At 39.9% G+C, this 19,755-nt stretch overlaps 4 protein-coding genes across 4 annotated transcripts in view; 1 reads left to right on the top strand and 3 right to left on the bottom strand.

The window, feature by feature from the left end:
* Window positions 1-546: 546 nt before the first annotated feature.
* Window positions 547-2,117, bottom strand: LOC117784285 (protein mono-ADP-ribosyltransferase Parp16). The gene has a single exon (XM_034621982.1). The coding sequence runs from the start codon at window positions 1,886-1,888 to the stop codon at window positions 803-805; it is 1,086 nt and encodes a 361-aa protein (XP_034477873.1). The 5' UTR covers window positions 1,889-2,117; the 3' UTR covers window positions 547-802.
* Window positions 2,118-3,884: 1,767 nt separating this feature from the next.
* LOC117783659 lies at window positions 3,885-6,182 on the bottom strand. The gene is made up of 3 exons (XM_034621173.1): window positions 5,503-6,182; window positions 4,941-5,152; window positions 3,885-4,057 (listed from the first exon to the last, which is right to left on the bottom strand). Exons 1-3 carry the CDS (start codon window positions 6,173-6,175, stop codon window positions 3,950-3,952), a joined length of 993 nt encoding a protein of 330 aa, XP_034477064.1. The 5' UTR covers window positions 6,176-6,182; the 3' UTR covers window positions 3,885-3,949.
* A 7,687-nt stretch (window positions 6,183-13,869) lies between these two features.
* On the top strand, window positions 13,870-15,813 carry LOC117783985 (NADP-dependent malic enzyme). Its single transcript, XM_034621571.1, has one exon. The coding sequence runs from the start codon at window positions 13,925-13,927 to the stop codon at window positions 15,752-15,754; it is 1,830 nt and encodes a 609-aa protein (XP_034477462.1). The 5' UTR covers window positions 13,870-13,924; the 3' UTR covers window positions 15,755-15,813.
* A 1,108-nt stretch (window positions 15,814-16,921) lies between these two features.
* Window positions 16,922-19,755, bottom strand: part of LOC117783555 (semaphorin-2A) — a 43,340-nt gene continuing 40,506 nt past the window's right edge. The window contains exon 14 of the mRNA XM_034620999.1: window positions 16,922-19,661. The gene's annotated coding sequence lies outside the window, so the exon portion shown is untranslated. The remainder of the gene's footprint in view (window positions 19,662-19,755) is intronic.

The raw sequence follows: 19,755 nt of genomic DNA, 5'->3' as shown, positions 1-19,755 counted from the left end.
TTACTGCGTCACTTGTAATGCTAAATTGTTGTTATTTATGGGCAGCTGCGACTCGTGTGACTCATGCCAACACTTCGCCCCCTCCTTCCTTTTCCCCTGCTCTTGTCCTTGCCTTGCCCTTGATCTCCATTGTCTTTGCAGCTTTTATTTTCCTTGATTTTTATAGAAAAATATCATTTTCAATATAAATAAATATACACAATCTATTGCTCTGATCAGTACATTTTTAATAATTATTTTCAACATTTATTCTGTATTCATTTTGATTAATTTTTATAGAAAATTATAATTTACATTCTAATCAAACTCAATGAAGTCCTAGCATTAGTGGCAAATATCAACAATCTGTTCTCTGAGCTTAGTAAATTGATTATATCTGTCGATAATAATGCCAAAAGTTAAATTTAAATTCTGGTTTTCAGGTATCATTCCTTTCTTTATAGTCCCTGCATTATAAACAATATACACAAACTATTGCTCTGATCAGTACATTTTTAATAATTATTTTCAACATTTATTCTGTATTCATTTTGGTTAATTTTTATGGAAAATTACAATTTACATTCTAATCAAACTCATTGAAGTCCCAGCATTATTGGCAAATATCAACAATTGGTTCTCTGAGCTTAGTAAATTGATTATATCTGTCGATAATAATGCCAAACGTTAAATTTAAATTCTGGTTTTCAGGTTCCTTTGATTATAGTCCCAGCATTATTGGCGAATATAAGCAATCTACTGTTCTGTCCTGCGAGATCAATAAATTGATTATATCTGTCGATAATAATGCACAACATTGATTTTAAATTGGAAGAAATCCTTTTCTTATAGTATACATTCCGCTGGTAGCCAATCTATAGAGCATGCCTCGTCCCCCCGACAAGGACATGGATAGGATCATTAAGTATACGCCCAGTGAGATGGCATATTTCCTAGTCTGCAGCCACTTGACGGTCTCGCTCCAATCAATGGACACCTTCGGCTGCAACATCAGAGCACTTTCGTGTTGCATGTAACTCTTGCCAAAGAAGAGCAAATACGATATCTGAATGCAGTTGGCATCGCGGACAATCACATGGAGATTATCATCCTCGGAGGTCACCTGCGAGGGCACCTCTAGATACTCGACGACGGCCACACAGTTCAAAATGGCGCCACAGCGAGAGGCGCCCCAGCTGTTGCCATACCGACTCTGAGTCAGTGCATCATCCACGTTGCACGTGAGCTTAATGGGCTCGTTCATGGGCAAACAGCCGACGGTGAGCATGGCGTACAGTTCCTCCAGATGGCCACCATAGAAACCCATCTTGACCGGATACTGTTCCCGCAGAGTCGTGTAGGCCTTGGTGTGGGCACACTTGAGGCTCGGTGTGACCTCAAAGATCTGTGTGGGCGGCGACGTGGGCGCCGTAATCTTGAGATGTGCATACAGATCGTCGAATTCACAGGGTTGCAAGGTGCTCAGTGCCACATACTGTCCGTGCTTAACCAGCACCGCGTACAGCAGCTTCAGCACATTCTTATGTGAGCTACTGTAGTTGCCCTTCAGTATCTGGTTGAGAATGATCTCCAGGCGATCGAAGTCGGCAATCACATCGAAGATCGCATTGATGTTCGGCCGCCGACAGCTGTCGAGGAACTCCTCGGGGAAGGGGCGCAGCAGGGACTCGTAGCGGTAACTGTTGGCAGCTGCCACAAAGAGCGACAAGCGAGCGTCGCAGGCCAGGAGATCGGTCTGCAGGTGCTTCTGGATTTGGAACAGCTGGCCCAGAGTGGGCGAGGAGTCGGAGAAGGGCAACAGGGCGCAACTCTGAGCTGCATCCGTTAGCTTTTGGCAGAAGGATAAGCCGGCGGCATGGGAATCGTCCAGAAAAGATATCAACTTCATGGCAAATCGTGTAATTAAGAATTTAAAGTACTTAATGCCAGAATTTAGCTAACCCAAATGGTGTGTGTGTGTGTGTAAAATTTGAATCGAGCTTACGCGGATTCTATGTAAAGTTCACTTGCTTTTGTTTAAAGCTGAAATTTATTTGACTTTGATATTTTCTGAAATTTGCTTCAATGACATTTGCAAATGACAGAAGCTCTGACTTTCCCCAGGTGCCTCTGCCAGTTGCCAGACGAGATTGACGGATTTTCTGCGACTTTCGGATATTTTGGTATTTTCTCTATTTTTTTTTCTGTGGTTGCTGTTGTTGTGCAGATTGAATTTAGACACTTGTGTGACATGTCGTGATTGTCGCACTGCCGCTGCAACTTATTGGATGAGGGGGAGTGGTTGGAAGGCATGGAGAGGGAAGGGGCTGTTGCGAGGGTGTGTCTGTAATTGATTAATGGAGCTGATGCACGACGCGTAGCTTATGTCAGCTTGCATGTTTACAGCAACACCGCCAACGCGACGGGGGCAAAGGGCAATCAATTGGAGCCCATTGAGTTATGGTCGGACATGAAATCCACCACCAAGCAAGGCAACCAGTCAATAGCTGGTCAGTACGCATAATAGACCAGGGCCAGAACCAGGAACAGAACCAGGAACAGGAACAGTACAAGGATAAGGGTAGGCAGCACTTCTTGATCAGCAACTCGGCAACAATTTCATTTACACACACACACACGCTCACACCCACTTGCGTGTGTGTGTGTGTACGCGTATTCTGCATTTCAACGGCCATCGCTTTATCTGCTTTAAAAAGTGCCTGGCAGCAGGATGCGTAATTTATTGATATACTCTACCTAAATTATGAGTCTCCTGGGGGGCACATTTTTTTTATTTTGTGGCTCTAGCTGCAGGTGTCGGTGTAGAAATCAGTTAACCGAGAAAGTTTTCAACTTTTTTGCCGTTGCTGCCCTGTGAAATCAGAAGTTTCAGTTTATTCAAATAAACGCCAACATTAAGAGAGTTGCAACTGTTGCGCTGCCACTGCCACTGCCCCAACAGAGCACACTCAAGCGAAGCGAAGCGGCATAAATCAGAGAGAGAGTGTGAGAGCGAGAGAGAGCGAGAGTGAGACACAGAGTGAGAGATAGACACTGTGAGAGACTGAGACTGAGCTGCGCTTCACTTTGCCAACTTTTTTCGTAGATAAACTTTTGACGCACCAAAAGCCACCACCTTTGCGTCATTTAACCCTCTTTTTTGCCAGACTCGTACGCCCGAAAGCGATATTAATATGCGCCGTTTTCTTTTGCCAATGCCAAATCCCGGGGGAACCCCACTGAATAATTGCCTTGGCATATGCTCGAAAAGGAAATCGAAATGCCAGCAAAATGCCTTCAAAACAAGTTGGCGGCTACAGTCGGGCACACTCGACAGCAGGATACCCTGTGCCCAGGTACTCTATACTAAAAGTTGATTTTTGAACGATAGTTCCTATGGCAGCTATTAGATATATTGGTCCGATTTTAGCCAAATTTCGGCAGGATGTATTATACCAGCTCAGATGTACATTCTGTCAGATTGGTCGAGATATTTCAAAAAACCAAAAAGTTTTTTATACTAAAACTTCATTTCCGATCTTTCGTTCCTATCACAGCAATATGATAAAGAGGTCCGATCCAAAAAACAAAATTTGATCTGGGTACGGTATCCAGGAACCTACTTACCAAGTTTGAAGTATCTAGCTCTTATGGTCTCTGAGATCGACGCGTTCAAGCAGACGGACAGACAGACAGACGGACAGACAGACAGACGGACATGGCTCAATCGTCTCGGCTGTTGATCCTGATCAAAAGAAATTTATATTCTTTGGGGTGTCTGCCACGCCCCTTTCTGCCTGTTACATACATTCTGCCAAACACCCTTTTTAGCCCATTTTCAATGGGCTCAGGGTATAAAAAGGTTCTTAAACTTATAAAACATTTCATGCTAAAAAATCAAGTTGTTTGTTATCAGAACAGAAACATATCATTTAATTGTGGCTTGTTTACAAATTTTTAGCGCGATTCCTTAGAAGCTCGAAAGAAAGAAATACGATTTCAGAGATTCGACAATTTGGGCAATGTTGATACGGCAATTCTGTAGCTCGGCAAGTAGAGAACGAAGTGGCGCAGAGTTCTGAAAATAATATAATATACGAATTAAATATATATAAGCAACAAGGATATTTTAAGTAATATTTGATAACATATAGAATTCAGAATTACTGCTTTTAACAATCAAATAATAACGTGATGCAATTAGAAATCAACTTTAAGTGCTGTGACTGTTTGTCAAGGATGTGGAACGAATCACGGATATTTTATTGCGGTTTGACAGTGTTTTTTTCCAAGAAAAAAAGAAGAGAAGAAAAGCTCAGGTTGTTTTCAATTATAGGCCTGCCATTTGGGCCAAATCAATTGGCATATTTTCACACATAAACATAAATTGCCTTCGACACAAGAAAAACAGAAGGAAAGGCAAGAAAAAATTGAGAGAAAAGCATTAGGAAAAACATACGCGTTCTGCTTTTTGCCATCTCGCCATTTCATAAATATGTACAGCACGTAGACCAGCTCAATTGCCAATTAGAAGAAAAACGCCTTGGCACTTGGAAAGTCTGCTTTAAAATACATACAGAGAGAGAGAGAGAGAGAGAATAAAAAACCGAGCTGAAGCTCGGCGGCAAACCGCCGGAAGTTGATTTGTATACGAAAACGTATGTATAGTACGAATGAGACCCGTGTGCTATGAGTAGATGGAATGATTCGAGACGTAATAAAGCATTGGGCCCAATAAAATAAAATGCTGCTATGATATTTCTCTCACGTTTCCTTGGGAAAATTATTAGGCTGCCGCGGTCGAGTTGCTTCCATCTCTTCATCTCAGCAATGCACACAGAGAGTCGCACCTATATAATTGTTTAAAGCATATTTGAAAGGACCTAGAACGAACCTTTTCAAAGTCAGCTACGTGCCAGAGGTGATTTGATGAGGGAAGGACATTAAAAAAGGTGACTCACCTGCAGATTGCTTAGAATTTTGGAGAACTTGGGCGTGCCAATGCTGTCGATGAGCTTTGAGAATTGTTGATCCGCTTCGATTTTATCGAAAAATGTTGCCAGTATTTGATCCTGTGGCAACGCATCCAGCACACTGTCCACCAATCCCTGCAGTCCCTTCACCTGCTCCGTTGTGGTATTCGCCTCGAGGTTGTCCACGGGCAGCGTCAACTCTGCAAGCAAAGCCAAAGTCAAAGTCCAGTCAATAACTGGCAAAATATTTAATTAAATGCACATATGTCCAGTGCATAACTACGGCTATGATCTACTGCTATTTCCTTTCCCATTTATAGCCTAGACTTGGCCTTGTCTACATACTTTGGCAACTACTATCTGCAAATAACTCTGGCCAAAGGCGAGTGAACACTGATAACGTGGAAGCCTACTCGTTATGTCAATCCAAAGGACCATTTCAAAGTTATGCAACAGCTTGTTTGCCGTGCTCTGGCCATGAACTGCCTGCACCCTCAGTCTCTGTAAGTTATTGAAAAGCGTCAAGGCAGAGCTTGTCACTCATACGCACCGTTGCACGCTGAGCTGCTGTTGTCCTCCTCAGTTAGGGGCAGATCCGTGCTGGGTGGCCCAATAGTCTGCATCACATTCGTCACCAGCTTCAGCACATCCAGCCCACTGGCATTCAAATATCGAGTAAAGGCCAGCACTTCCGGTAGCTGAATGAGTTGTTGCTTCTTCTGCGCAAAGTAGGCGCTGTTGAGGAATCCATAGGCCCGCTGGACCTCTGCATCATTGCGATAATAATTGCTGACAATCTGCTGAACCTGTCGCGTAGGTATCAGTGCAATAAACGGGCTCATATCAATTGGAGTTGCAACAGAAATTGCCGGAATCGGGACTGTCACCTCCTCCAGCTCCTCAGATGCCGAGGCATCGATGTGAGTCGGACTCTGTGTCTGAGTCTGAGTTTTGTGCGTTAGAAAAATTAAATCATCGGAAACAGTATCCTCTTTGCTGCTCGAGTCGCTCTCCTCCTGGCTTGAATTGGACTCGCTCAGCGTGACAAGTGCAACACTGGTGTCCCCGTTCTTTTCCGGATTCACACTCACAATGTCCTCGACCATGACAATGTCTTCGTTCTGTGCGGTACTGTGAGGTCGCGGTGCAGCGCTCACAGCCACACAGATCGAGATGATCAGGCCCAAATTGAGGGCGAGAGATGCGATGCGTTCCCGTTTCATTTTGCAACTGGACAGTCTAGTTGAGCCGCTGTGATTGTGGTGCTGCACCACACACGGCAGCTGTGTAGACTTTTGGAGACTTCATTTATTATGGGTGATTATTTAATTGAGTTTCGTCGACACACAACGACAGACACAACGAAGTGTGAGAGCGGCCCTGTGGCAACGATTGTGTGTCATCTACAGTTTGAGATTGTACAATATTTCATAGTTGAATAGGACAATTGATTTATGCAGCGTGTAAATAATGCTTATCTAGCCTAACATTTATCAAAAACAATTCGATTGGGCAATAAAACACAACCTCAGGCCTTGACCAAAGCATTACTGATTGAAATCAAGCGAGCAGACTACGGAAATGTCTGTGTGTGGTTAAAGTATACGGAAGTGTATGGCAATTCACAATTTACAAATTTACAAATTTACAAGAAAAACAAGCCATGTATCTGTGTGAGTGTGTGTGTGTGTTTGTGTGTGTGTCATTTACACTTTGACAGCTGTTACTGTATCACTCAGTTAGTCACTAGCTGTCACTCATTCTGGGCTTCAATTCTCGCTCACATGTCAAACTGTGCATAAAATATATCTACACACACACAGACACACACTCACACCACACCCACACTCTCACACACATTTACGCTTGATATATTCATTCGCTCATTCAGCAAGTTAAGTAGGAATAAAATTGTCAATTTTCATGTCATTATTTCATGTCGTCGTGGCATTCGCGTTCACTTTCGCATGTGTCACACTGTGATTGTGACTATGAGTATGAGTATGAGTATGAAATGAATATGAGTATGAGTATATGGGTGCACTGCACACACAGTTATGATTTATTCACTTGGTTTGATTTATTACAAGCTCCCTCTCCCTCTCTTTCTTCTTCTCTGCCTCTGCCTCTGCCTCTAATGTGAATGTAAATTGTGCGCATACAAACCAATAATAATTGTATCGTCGTCAACGCTGACAGCTCTATTCAAGCAATTTTTTTAGGTAAATTATTTGACTTGGCTTCAGTTTCAGTTTCAGTTTGAGTTTAAGTTTGAGTTTCTGGAAAGTGTCAGGCGGCAAATTGCATAACATATGACACTTTATAAATTTTAAGCGGCTGTCCAGAAGCAGCACTTGCCACAAGTGTCGTAACTTTGCGCCACGCCAAAGTTGTCCCAGGTTGTCCTCCATTGGCATTGCCCACGCAAGGGTGCTTCTGCTTCTGCTTCAGGTCCTGTTTCTGTTTCTGTTCCTGTTCCTCTTCCTGTTCCGCGACAGTTGCGCACCAAACTTATAAATTAATTTTGCCACACGAAATACTTTGGCAAGCTCTTGGCATACCTCAGCTGCTGTGGATCGTTCTCCATCCCAGCCTTATCCCCATTCTCGTCCTGCTATGAGGACTGCCTAAGGAATTGCATGGCAGCGCGTCGCAAGTGTTGCGGTTATGGCCAACTTACTCATAATTAACTGCAGTCCAGCAAGTCGGCTAGGGACAGGGCTTTCTCGGGGAGAAGAAGGGCGGGAAGGAGAAGACTTTGGTGCGCACCTGTGACTTGCCTCGACGTTTGCATACTTTTAGGGGCAAAGTTAATTTCATGCCCGGCCAAGGATGTGTGCGTTCTTCGCGGTTGTTCAGTTGCTCAGTTGTTCGGTTTTAAAACGTTCGGCGCTTTTGTTTATGTTGCGGCACAAGAACTCGCATTTTACCGCAAGTGTCAACATTTATTTCCAACTTAACACTTTGGCGTAACATTGCGCTTAATCCGACGCGCCAGAACTTGACTAATTTTGTGCAAAGTTCAGCATTAACATTACCGCAAATTAGCAAAACTTTTCGCACAACCAAAAAAAAAAATAAATAAAATCCAGTTTCAGGCGCAAAACAAAAAGCACGACGAGCCGCCATTTGAGTTGTTGTCTGTTGTCTGCTGTCTGTTCAGTCGCCCACTTGTTATTGTTATTGTTGCTAGAGTTGCTGGAGTTGTTGTTGCTTTAGTTGCTCTTGTTGCTATCTGCCTGGTTCACTGACTGCCATAAATTAACTTGTCCTGGCAACAAGGCAAACTGCTTACGCGAGCATTTTCCTAGTTGTCGACTGCAAGTTGCCAGATTTTTGTTTTTAATCTGTTACTTGTTATTGCTGTAGTTGTTGTTCTTGTTGTTGCCTTCGTTGTTCCTCTTGCTCATGTTGAGTCTTTGGGAACTTTTAATTATGTGCCTGTAAAGTCGGAGTGCCAAATGAGTTTGTTTGCCAAGCAAAGTAAGATCTTTGACTTTATCAATCGCCAAGTGATTCTTCTAACTTCTCTTCTTCTTACATTGAAACAATCATGTACGAAATTGATCAAGGCAAAATTTTATTAATAATTTTGTTTTTTAAACATTTATTTTATTATTCACATTTAAATTATTATTTCAAATTTTTATACTACACTAAAATTTATTAAAAATGTACTTTTTTATTACTAAAGTATTACTAAAGACAAGAGTTAAATATTCTTATTTAAATTTTCTCTGAATTTTTCAATTGACACTCTAGAATACCTTGAATATTCAATTTTATTCACAGACATCTCTCAATATTGTTATTGTCTCATCAAAGCACTTACGCAAATGTCAATCTCAAATTCTGGCAGTCTCAACTGTCCACAAAATGTCAGATATTGGCGATAAGTTGAACTTTGATTGTCGCATAAAAGTGTGGCAAAATAATAACAAAAAGCCTCTATTAGATAGAGAGAGAGAGAGGGAGGGAGAGAGGTAGCTGTTGTTGTTGTCGTTGTCAGGTGTCAGCGATAAAATGTTTTGATAATTTCTATGATTTTTTTTTTTTTTTTAACCATTGCAACGTGTTGTTATTGTTGCTGTTTGACGATCTGTTTATCATTCTCTTTTGCCTGACCGCACACAGGGCTGCAGGACAGCTGCAAGTTGCTTGTGGCATGCCCCAGTGACACTCCCCCTCCCCCCAGCATCCCCAGCACTGCATCTGCACCCGCACAGTGTTCAATCAATTGTGCTGCTTTTGGGGCAAGGGTGACAGCGGGACAGCGGGGATTGGTTGGCGCTTTCAAGCGCAAAGTTTGCTACGCTTTTGACACGTTTGGCAAATATTTGAGCACGTCTAAAAGCGCGTAACGTTCGCGGAGCATTCATATTTTTGTTGTTGTACTTTAAAGCCCAGCCTCCCATCTGGCCATGCCCATCCTGCTGCCCTTCACTCCGGCTCCTGGCCAAGACCGGGGAGTTGCGTGCCAGCGCGTGCTTTGCCCTTGTCCGTGGCTTTAATTAATTTTCGCTTCCGTTAACAATTTTTATGTGCGGATTTGAAAAGGCGGACAGAACGGCTATGTACTCATACAGCTTGCATGTGCTGATTTCGTGTTAATGCTTTCTTTAATTTGCCACAAATACTCGTAAGTATGACCAGTCGACCAGTTGGCCAGTTGGCCAGTCTGCCACATTTGTGGCACAGAATTATTTGCCGGATACATGCGATTAGATTGCCTTCGTTCAGCTCAACGGGAGCGTGCAACAAGTTAATTACGCTATTCCAACTCCTGTTCAGCTTCATATTTATTGTGATTTTATTTTGATTGTTGCTTGAGTAATTCGGCATTCCAAACTTCCAATTGCTCAATAAACATATTAAATATTTAGTTGCTGAATTAAGCAAAAGACCAGCTCTACTCTTAACAAAACATAAAAAAGAAGTTGAAAGTTAAAGTTAAAAAAAAAAAAATATATATATATATATATATGTGGAGAAATGAAAGAGGAAAAATAAATAACAAAATGCTAGCAAATACGAATGAAAATAAGCTAAAAGTCTTTTGAAGTTGCAAAGTAAAAGCAACGATATAAAGTTGGCGCTTTTTGGCTTTGACGCACGTAGCTGCCGATTTGAAAGTTTGTCCTCTGTGTATGTGTGTGTGTGTGTGTGTGTCGCACAACATCACGCCAATGTGAAGCCGCGACTGCCTGTCGAAAAAGCCGAAAGCAATCGACAACAACAACAAAAACAGGCAAAAAGAAGAAAAGTCGTGCGACTTTTGCGAACCGCGTTCTCAGTTGCCGTTGCCTCTTCTTTTCCTTCATCCTTCGTCCTCTGCTGCATCGCTTTTATTAAGCTTATAAATTTTTTATTTAAGACTTTTCTCTTTGAACGAGTTGGGGCAAAAGCTACGGCACTCATGTGACATTTATTTGAGTTCTGCTATTGAATGCAACGCTGTCAGTTAATCATGCCCCAAATATCTGACAGCCTTGGCGCTTGGCACTAAACAATTTGCATCGTAAATTATCAAATCGTTGATGCACATTTTTAAAAACTTTGCGGCATTTCATTAAATGCCCAGCGGGCTGCAGAAATGTATTTGAAATTTGAAGTAAAAAACTGACAAACGACACCACTGGGCATTGACATTGGCCCCACTTGAGCTTCACTCGAGCCCCACTGCATCAGACATAAATATAATTCAATAAACTGCTACAATGCGCTTTTGGTATTTGTATGTGTATATGTGATCACAACAACCATTTTTTATGCAACTAACCGAAATTGGACATCGCTAAACCTTTTCATATCGCCTTTCAATTCTCTAACAGACTAAAAATCGGTTGACAGAAAAAAAAAATAAATGAATTGAACTCCACACAAATAATAGCCTGGTTAAGCTGTGATATTTCTGGTTTCCATTCGCAAGCTCTGAATATTTTAAAAACTAAACTGATGGCAAAATATTTATACCAACATTTTTAGTTTATCGATTTGGTGTAAAAAGTCAAAAAAGCTTATTTTAAATTTGTTTATTAAATTGCTTCATTTATTAATAAATATTATTTAAATTTTATTTTATTAAAGAGGTTGTTTAATAAATTGGTGAGCGAATAATCTACCTTAATGTTAGAAAGTCTGAAATTCTAGAAATATGCATTTATCTACATTTAGGAAATTCTCGCCAATAAATTAGGTAAGATAGTTTCAACTCGAAATTCATATAAATTGTGCTACTAAATAAGAAACTTGACAACTGGAGTACTGGAAAGTTTCCTTCAATTTGTACCACATGTCGTATGTGTAATATTGATAACGATTGTGTGCGTCACGTTCAGCATATAAATTGCTTAGTTTAAGCATATTTCAAAAAATATATGAAACCCATTTTATTATCGAAGAGGTGCGAATTGCTTTTGTTTTTTGTCTTGACAACTGTCAAAATAGTTGGCCAGCAAATGACCAATGCAAACTGGGCCCAAACACACACATTGGCATGCATAGGTTAGACATGACACCAAAGGAAATCAATTTCCATATGCAAAAGTTTCTAGTGCACGTGCCGGATCGAATCAAGAGCTGAGGGTGAGGGTGAGGGAGAGGGTGAGGTGCCTGGCCCATACTGTTATGGCCGAAATCGAATTTGGTCCATAAAATATTCAAATTGCGCTGTATAAACGTCGCATAAACATTTTTTTACGCCCTGATGCAACTCAAAGGAATACAAACACATGTATATATATATATTTATATAGTTGTATACTTGTATTTGTATAGGAATTGGCATCCCTTTATGGTCTTTACCTTTTGCTTTTCTTTCGCCTTGCACCTAGTGCATAAATTTTTATGTTAAAACGCCAAAGCCGTAGGCACTGCGAGGTGAGTTCGATCACTTAATATGTCCCGTGGCAGAAATTCAATTTGCAGCACATCCGTAGACGATGAAAAAACTGCAAATGGTGTTGCCTTTAATGTCCAAAAAGTGCAAATGTGCCACTTCCCCATTTTACCCAGCTGCCAGAGTCGAGGCAAAACAAAAAGCGCAACCAAAAAAAACAGGAATTGCCGTTAAGCCCTCTTGGCCCTCTCGGAAATAAAGCGTACGCGCCAACAGAAAATACACACACACACACACACACACACACACACACACATACATATTCAGAGAGGCAATTGGACATTTTGGTCAGTTTGGTTACTTTGTTGCCGTCGCTTTTGATGTCCGGACAAGTGGGAGAAGTTCGAGTTTTGACTGTTTCCATGTCCGAGCGATTGATTGAAAATTGATTTCATTATGAGCATTTGACGCATTCCAGCTCACACCTCCGACATGTAATTGGATATTGTGAATGGGCTTCTCTTTCTCTCTGAGTACTATTGTATTCACATTCAATTTGTTTATGAGTTTTGCGTTGACTCTGAGTATTACTAAATATTCAGTTATTGCAAATTAGCTGCGGCATTTGCTTTTTGTCTGACAGTTGCACTGTCTCAACAACTTTGTGGAATTTTTTTTAAAGTAATGTTAACCAAGAGCAAATTCTCCTGCCCTTTCTGGCGGATTTAAGCCGCTTATGGCCAAACCGTTGGGTTGATTTTTAATGCCGTTGCCAGGACTTTAGTCTTTTGGCCGAAATATAACGATGTTGCCATTTCACTTAAGGTCGCTGCCCAAGTGCACTTCTGCTTACCACAAATGGCTGTTGTCAGAGCCCCTCCCCCCCACCCCCCCGGTTCCATCACCACCACCTTCGCTGGTTATTTAGCATAAAAGGTGTGCGAAGTGGGCGGCATCGAGTCTCGAGTCTCGACTCTTGTGTCTTGTGTCTCGTGTCTTGGGTTCTCTTTGTTGATGTTTTGCATCAAATTTCGAGAAGTTGCTGTCGAGCAGTGCTGGGCGCAAGGATTCCAGGACTCTGCAAGAATATTTTGAGGTGTCAGTTTTAGGGTGAGGTCGCCACAAAGTGCGCTAGATACATTTACATAATGCGCCCCCACGAAATGCTAATGAGTACAAATTAAATGTGGCCGGAGTGCACTAAGCCACAAGCTACACAAACATAGTATCTAACTCTATATATCTTTGATAGAGTATACTCAGAAAAATGAAGTTCGATACGTCCTACAAAAAAGAAATATTAAATTAATCCTGTTTCGTTCTAGAAGTTTTTGAGAACGAATCATTCTTTAGTTTTCTTACTTTCAGAGCGCATCGTTCTTAAGAGCATAAGTTGCCGTTAACCATTCAAAAATAAGAACAACATTCTTAAATCAAGAATTATGTACACTGAATGCTGACGGTTCCGTTCTAAGATTTAAACCTGCTTAATTCTGATTTAAAAATTCTTCTTTAAATACGCATGCTTATCAGTTTAAGCACAAATCTTTCTTGAATCAAGATCTTTATTTCTTATTTATTTTTGCGTTTTCATGATTAGAATTCTGAGATGGTTCTTGCTCGTCTTCTTTGAGGAGTAGCTCGACGGTCACTGAGAAATTAAATAAATATTTGAAGATTACTTTTTGACAGTAAATTTTCTGAAGTCAGCCTTCTCTTACTAAAGATGATGACTTATGAAAATGACAATTTTATCATTTTATTCTGTTGTAAAATGATCATTTCAAGCTTATATTTTAAGATGTTTTTGTACTCAATTATACAGTTAAAGGATTTGAATTAAGTATGAAATATACTAAAAACCAGTTAAAAATTAAGTATTTTGTAGTTTTGTCGAGACATAATTCTTAAAACAATCCTAAAACAAGCTTGACTTATCCGAACGCTCTTGAAATCAAAAATTTACAGATGTTCTTAAAGCCTGAATTGCGTTCTCGAATCAAGTATTTTGACACCGGAAATTCTAGATTCAAGTACGCAAGTTTTTGATTTTTCTCAGAGTGTAATATATACATTTCCCAGCAGGCTTTTCCTTTAGAGAAAACACACATATTTTAATTAATACAAACTCAAAATGCAAGCAGTAAATAAACCCGTAGAGCAGTGCGTTACGGAGAAGGACAAGCTCAGTAAGCTGGAGGGCTTGCCACGAGATGTGGATACCTTTTGGTGCACAGATCGATCTCCGCCACCCTCGATATTGAGCGGTAAGAAATACCTGATATATCGAATTCACAACAAGGGCTTGGCATTCAGTCATCGGGAGAGACAGTTGCTCAGCATTCACGGCTTGATGCCGCCGGCCGTTTTGACCATAGAACAGCAGGTGGAGGCCTATCAGAAGTACTTTGCCACATTGACCTCGGATCTGGCTAAATTTATATTTCTTACGGACTTGGAGGCTGGTAACCGGAAGTTGTTCTATCGCTTTTTAATGAGTAATCCTGAAAAATACATGAGGGTCTTTCAGAGCGCCGAATCGGGACGTTTGGTGGAGCATTTCAGTCATGCCTATACCACGATTCGAGGCATGTATATCACGATTAAGGATCGTGGGCATGTCTACGATGTCCTGGGAAATTATCCATTCCGCGAGAATACTCGCTGTTTGATTGTGACCAATGGGAAGTCGGTGCTCAGCTGGGGCGACAGAGGAGTCAATGGAACTCCCGTAATCCACTACAAAATGTTTGCAAGTGTTGTTCTCGGCGGCATAAATCCCAATTGCTGCCTGCCCGTGACCTTGGATGTGGGCACCGACAATGAGCAGCTGCTGCAGGATAAACAATATGTTGGCCTGCGACAGAAACGCGTCACAGGAGCTGAGTACGATGAGTTCTTCGAGGAGTTTACATTGAGTGTGCTGCGCCTCTTTGGGCCACGTGCCATCATCCAGACCAAGGACTTTGGATACCAGGATACAGTAAAGCATCTGGCGCTGTATCGCAATCGCCAGTGCTTTATAGACCTGGACCATCAATGCCTAGGAGCCTGTGGACTAGCCGGCATCCTGGGTGCCAAGCAGATCACCCAGCTGCCCTTCAAGGACAACACGCTGCTCTTCCATGGCCTGACGAACTTCAACATAGGCATGGCTCAAATGTGTGTGGCGTACCTGAAGCGATTGGGCCTGAACGAGGATGCGGCCAAGTCTCACATCTGGTTCCACGATGGCAAGGGACTTGTGGTGCATAATAGATGTGGCTTGAAGGTTGCCGAGCAGCTGCAGGAGTTCCAGCAGGTCCACGAGCCAGTTCAAGGCCTCGTCGAGTCGATTGACGCTGTGAAGCCAAACATCCTGATTGGCAGCGGTCATAAGGGAAAGGCCTTCACCAAGGATGTCCTGCGAGCCATGGAACGGAGTGCTCAGCAACCCATCATCTTCGCCATGTCCCGGCCATCGACATTGGCCGAGTGCACGGCCGACGATGCCTTCGTTTACACCAAGGGTCGCTGCATCTTCATCTCGAGCATTCCACTGCCATCCCTAAAGTATGCCAATAAAGTGTATCAGCCGGGATATTGCAGCGGTGACTACATCAACTCTGGCATCACACAGGGTGTCCTGCTCTCCGGTATGACAACGGTGCCGGACGAGACATTCCTAGTGGCTGCCGAGCGGCTAGCCAGCCTCGTGTGGCCCAATGATCTGGCCAAGCGGGATGTCTATCCGCCACTTCGAAAACTGAGATGCATCAACTTGCACATCGCCGATGCTGTCTTCACTTTGGCCTATCGCCGTGGACTGGCCACTCTTTGGCCGGAGCCGGAGAATCCCCTCGACTATATCAAGAGCATGCTGTACGATCTCGAGTACACCGAGTCGATTCCCCATGTCTACTGCATGTGTGATCACATGATTGGCACTTCCGAGTCGGCTCAGTACTACAAGCATAATATATAGCCTGCTCTCTCTGTATTTATCAAATTAATTATTAAAATCGCTACCATTTATTGCATATATACCAATATCTTTGCTTGTTGCAATGTGACAAACTGTGTGGCAGGCCTCGTCTTACAGCAGTTGCAGACAAAGTCAAAGCAAACCTATAATTTCAATCGCAACTCCTCCTGAATATTCCAGTCTAGTCACAAACTGAGGGCAATTAAGTGCATGCAATTTTCACATGTCAACCCCTTGTGTGTGTGTGTGTGTGAGTGTGTGTGTGTGTTATTGACCTGCGGATGGTTGTGAAACTATTAAAAACAGCTGCAGTTGGATTGTATACTAATTTAAAACAACCAACGGGAAATATCGTAAAGCCAAGCCAAATTAAATTGCATATATGCAATTGACAGGTATTTCAGAGGAGAACAAGGTATTACGAATACTCGCTTTCGATTGGGCTTCATTTATCAATGTGACAAATGAAATGCACTTAGCCCAGCTCGTTTTCTTCTTTCGATGCGATGCTTTCATTGTGGTACTTTTAATTGTCAAAAAAAAACAGCAGAAAAGCGAGACGTATTTATTTCCATTGTAACAAATATTTTCAATACCATCAGATTTATTAATAATAATAATATTAATGATCCAATGAAATAAAATTAAAATCGTTGAGTTTCTATCATAGTCCACAATGCCGGAAATTCAGCTTTAATCAGTTTGCTGTAGAATACCTTGAATTTAAAGCAGTTGCGTATAATGTAGAAATAAACATTTTGCAGCTTAAAGCCTGAATTATATCCCTATTAACTTCATATATAAATACGAGAACCTACACGAAATTGTACTTACTGTCCCATTCCCAAACTAGCGAATAAGGCACACCAGCTGAAAATGTTCAACATTTCTTAGACTTAAGCCCCTGAAACAATGAGCATCTGATGCTGATTCCAGTTAAGGTGAAGTTTGCACAGTTCCAGTAACTGGCGAACTTAGACACAATATGTTTATATAAGTTGCGATTAATGTAGATACAGTATCTAAGAAAGTATCTGAAGAAATATGCTCGATAAAAGTTTAATACACACATATTTAAAGCATACTCTTTTTAAGTTCAGTCAAATAATAACTATACCTGAAAGTTTAAATGATTCACACCCCTTTTGCTAAGATTGAAACAAAGAATTTCTATTAAAGAATCTTATCACATTTATTTACTGCATTTTCTTTTATTTTTACAGCTAAGTTCTTTGTTTAATTGTAAGTTTTCATTATCATTTTTTTTTATTTATATAATTATTATTTGTTTTAATGAAATATTAAGATAGCTCATGATACGTTCCTCTGGGCAGCTGTGTTTTATAATATATTTCGTTTGTTTTTAGTATTTTTCTCTTTAGTACTTTTGTTTAAATAATTCTTTAAATATTTATTATAGTTTATCATAGACAGAAAACTGTATACAGACATACACATATGCAAATGTATTTCAAGCGCGAATTATGTTTATTGTTTGAATACTTTGTAAAACGCTGCGATTAATTTTTCTTTTTTACAAGGACCTTTTTGTTCTTTGTTATTATGCTATTTTAACTATATAAAGTATGTATATGTATAATTATATATATAGTGTTTATGTTAAGTTTGTAATTCATTACTTTTGTTTTTGTTTTTGTTTTCTCATTTATTTTATTTGTTTTATTTGCATTCTGAATTCATTAAATAATGATATTGCAATTTGCTTCAATTACGGGTCTGCATACATACATTTTTATTTGCTCAACATCATGTGATTGTCATACAAAACATTTCACATAATCATTAAATTATTTACATTAATTCTCAAATCAAATGTCTACAAAAGCAAAAGAAACTTGCTGTGTATCAAGTTAGAAGCTCAGAGCATTAGTAGCTGACAAAATACAATAAGAGTATTTTCATTTATTTCATTTACAATGGATATACATATCATCATTATAATTAATATTTATTCGAGGACTAAGCTAAAAGTTTTGTGTGAATAACTTCTAGATGGAAACATTAAAATTCTTTTGTTTTTTTTTTGTCTGAGAAAACCTTTAGAAAAATATTATTTATTAAATTACGGATATACCTACAGTACCATCATATAATCGTATAAGTACCTATGGGCTTTTCTTTTCTTCGTTTGCTAGACGACCAATTTCCATGGCCCTCCGATCAGAGAAGCGTTTAGTTTTCCATGTATTTGCATTTCAATATTGTTGATAGTAAGATACGTTGTTTTTTTTTTTTTTTTATCGCATATTGAACTATTTATGGTGGAGAGAGGGGAATTGTCTGGCAGTATCTGATATATTTATGTATGTATCTATGATGTAACTATAGCTCTAGATGCGCTCTCAATTCTGAGTTCAATTCATTTTCCATTCGTAAGACATTAGTAAAATGTATTTGCCACACCAACTTACTTAAGCTATGGTTATTTAAATATACTCTCTACTTAGGTATATATGTATGTGTGTATATGTAAATGAGCATTTTGGTCTCAATGCAGTAACTGTGTGTATGTGTATATGTGTGTGTGTGTGTGTGTGTGTGTGGATTTATGCATATATATTGCTTATGGTAAACATCAGGCTAACGCACCAATCTGTACAAAAACGGCCAAAATGCCGTCGGCGTGTCCTTTTCAGCCAAAAATAAACTTGTCCAAAATCATAGTCTAAAAATAAAACAATCCAACCAAAGTTCCAGCGTACACTAAATTATCAATTTATATGCCAAGACCAAGACCAAGACCAGGACTATATCTATTTCTATTATTATTATTTTTAGCTTTATTCAATTAGATTTTCTTGTGTTATATTTAATTCAAATGATATCCTTACTTGCTGTAAATGCTGTTTATGAATTATAACTAAAGCATCATTATATACAATACATAGCCTTAACCTAGAGACAATAGCCTGAAGTTGGGCTGTGCGTATTCAATCTGTTGGCAATGTCTTGAAATTTGGTTCCATAAAATACAATGTACGCCAGAGCCTGTATTAATGTTGTTATTTTAAAAACTACTTATTTATACATAGCTTTAATAGTATTTTATAACTAATGCTACAATTATTAAACAAATATTGCTAGTTAATATACAAATTCGTTTATGATCTTTCCCATGGCCAAGCGACACAATCTTTGCATTTGATTTGCCAAAGTGCTTTAACAATCGAAACAGAAACAGAAACAAGAACAGAAAAAGAAACAGAAACACGAAACGGAAGTAGAAACATGTAGATACCCAAATGCATTACAAAATATACACAAACTCAGGGAAAATTCGTCGAGTAATTCTATTTCGTTTGCTGCTCCTTGTAGTCCTGTTCAGCTTCTATGTACGAGTATCATGTCATGTAGGTGGATTTTCTTTTCTATCATTTTTGTTTGTAAAGATATTCTTAGCATAATTTCGTGATTCTTTTTGAAGAGAGATCGCAATAGAAATAGAAGTAGAAATAGAAATAGAGACTCTGTTCTATGTATGTAAAACCGTATTTTCCATTTTCATGATGGCAGGATCCTTTTGTTAGTAACTTTTGACGTTTACTTAACACTTGTTTAGCTAGTTGTGTTTTGTGTGTTTCTGTGTGTATTGTTGTTGCTGGTTGCTGTTGTTTGCATGTTGATGATTTTTGTTTTTATCTTAGATAATAAGATTACATTCGAATGCCAAACGAAGAGCACTAAACAATGTTTATATACGAATATGAGTACGAGTACGAGTACGAGTACTTTTATGTAAATGAAGCAAACATATTGAAAACATATTGAAATATTGTCTTTCAAAAGCTTAAAAATTTCAGTCTTTGTAGTTGGTTGCTCGGCTCTTGTCACTGCTTTCTGGGTGCTGCTTAATCAGTTATCACCTGCTTGTCGTTATTCTTGCTGGCTGCAAATAATTCAAATGGCAAACAAAAAATATTCACACATTAATATTTCGCACAATAAAAGGTTAGTAAATGTTCTAAGTTTGATTATACTAC

The sequence above is a fragment of the Drosophila innubila genome (assembly GCF_004354385.1).
Source record: "Drosophila innubila isolate TH190305 chromosome 2R unlocalized genomic scaffold, UK_Dinn_1.0 1_C_2R, whole genome shotgun sequence".
Lineage (NCBI taxonomy): Eukaryota > Metazoa > Arthropoda > Insecta > Diptera > Drosophilidae > Drosophila > Drosophila innubila.
The sequence above is the reverse complement of the archived record's forward strand: the minus strand, read 5'-3'. Positions and strand labels throughout refer to the sequence as shown.

Bases quoted from the DNA above. Each gene is read 5' to 3' on its own strand.
- LOC117784285 (XM_034621982.1), bottom strand. From the start codon at position 1,888: ATGAAGTTGATATCTTTTCTGGACGATTCCCATGCCGCCGGCTTATCC.
- LOC117783659 (XM_034621173.1), bottom strand. From the start codon at position 6,175: ATGAAACGGGAACGCATCGCATCTCTCGCCCTCAATTTGGGCCTGATC. The intron at 5,153-5,502 runs GTGCGTATGAGT...CTTTGCTTGCAG, and splicing joins CAGCAGCTCAGCGTGCAACG to AGTTGACGCTGCCCGTGGAC. The intron at 4,058-4,940 runs GTGAGTCACCTT...TATTATTTTCAG, and splicing joins AAATTCTAAGCAATCTGCAG to AACTCTGCGCCACTTCGTTC.
- LOC117783985 (XM_034621571.1), top strand. From the start codon at position 13,925: ATGCAAGCAGTAAATAAACCCGTAGAGCAGTGCGTTACGGAGAAGGAC.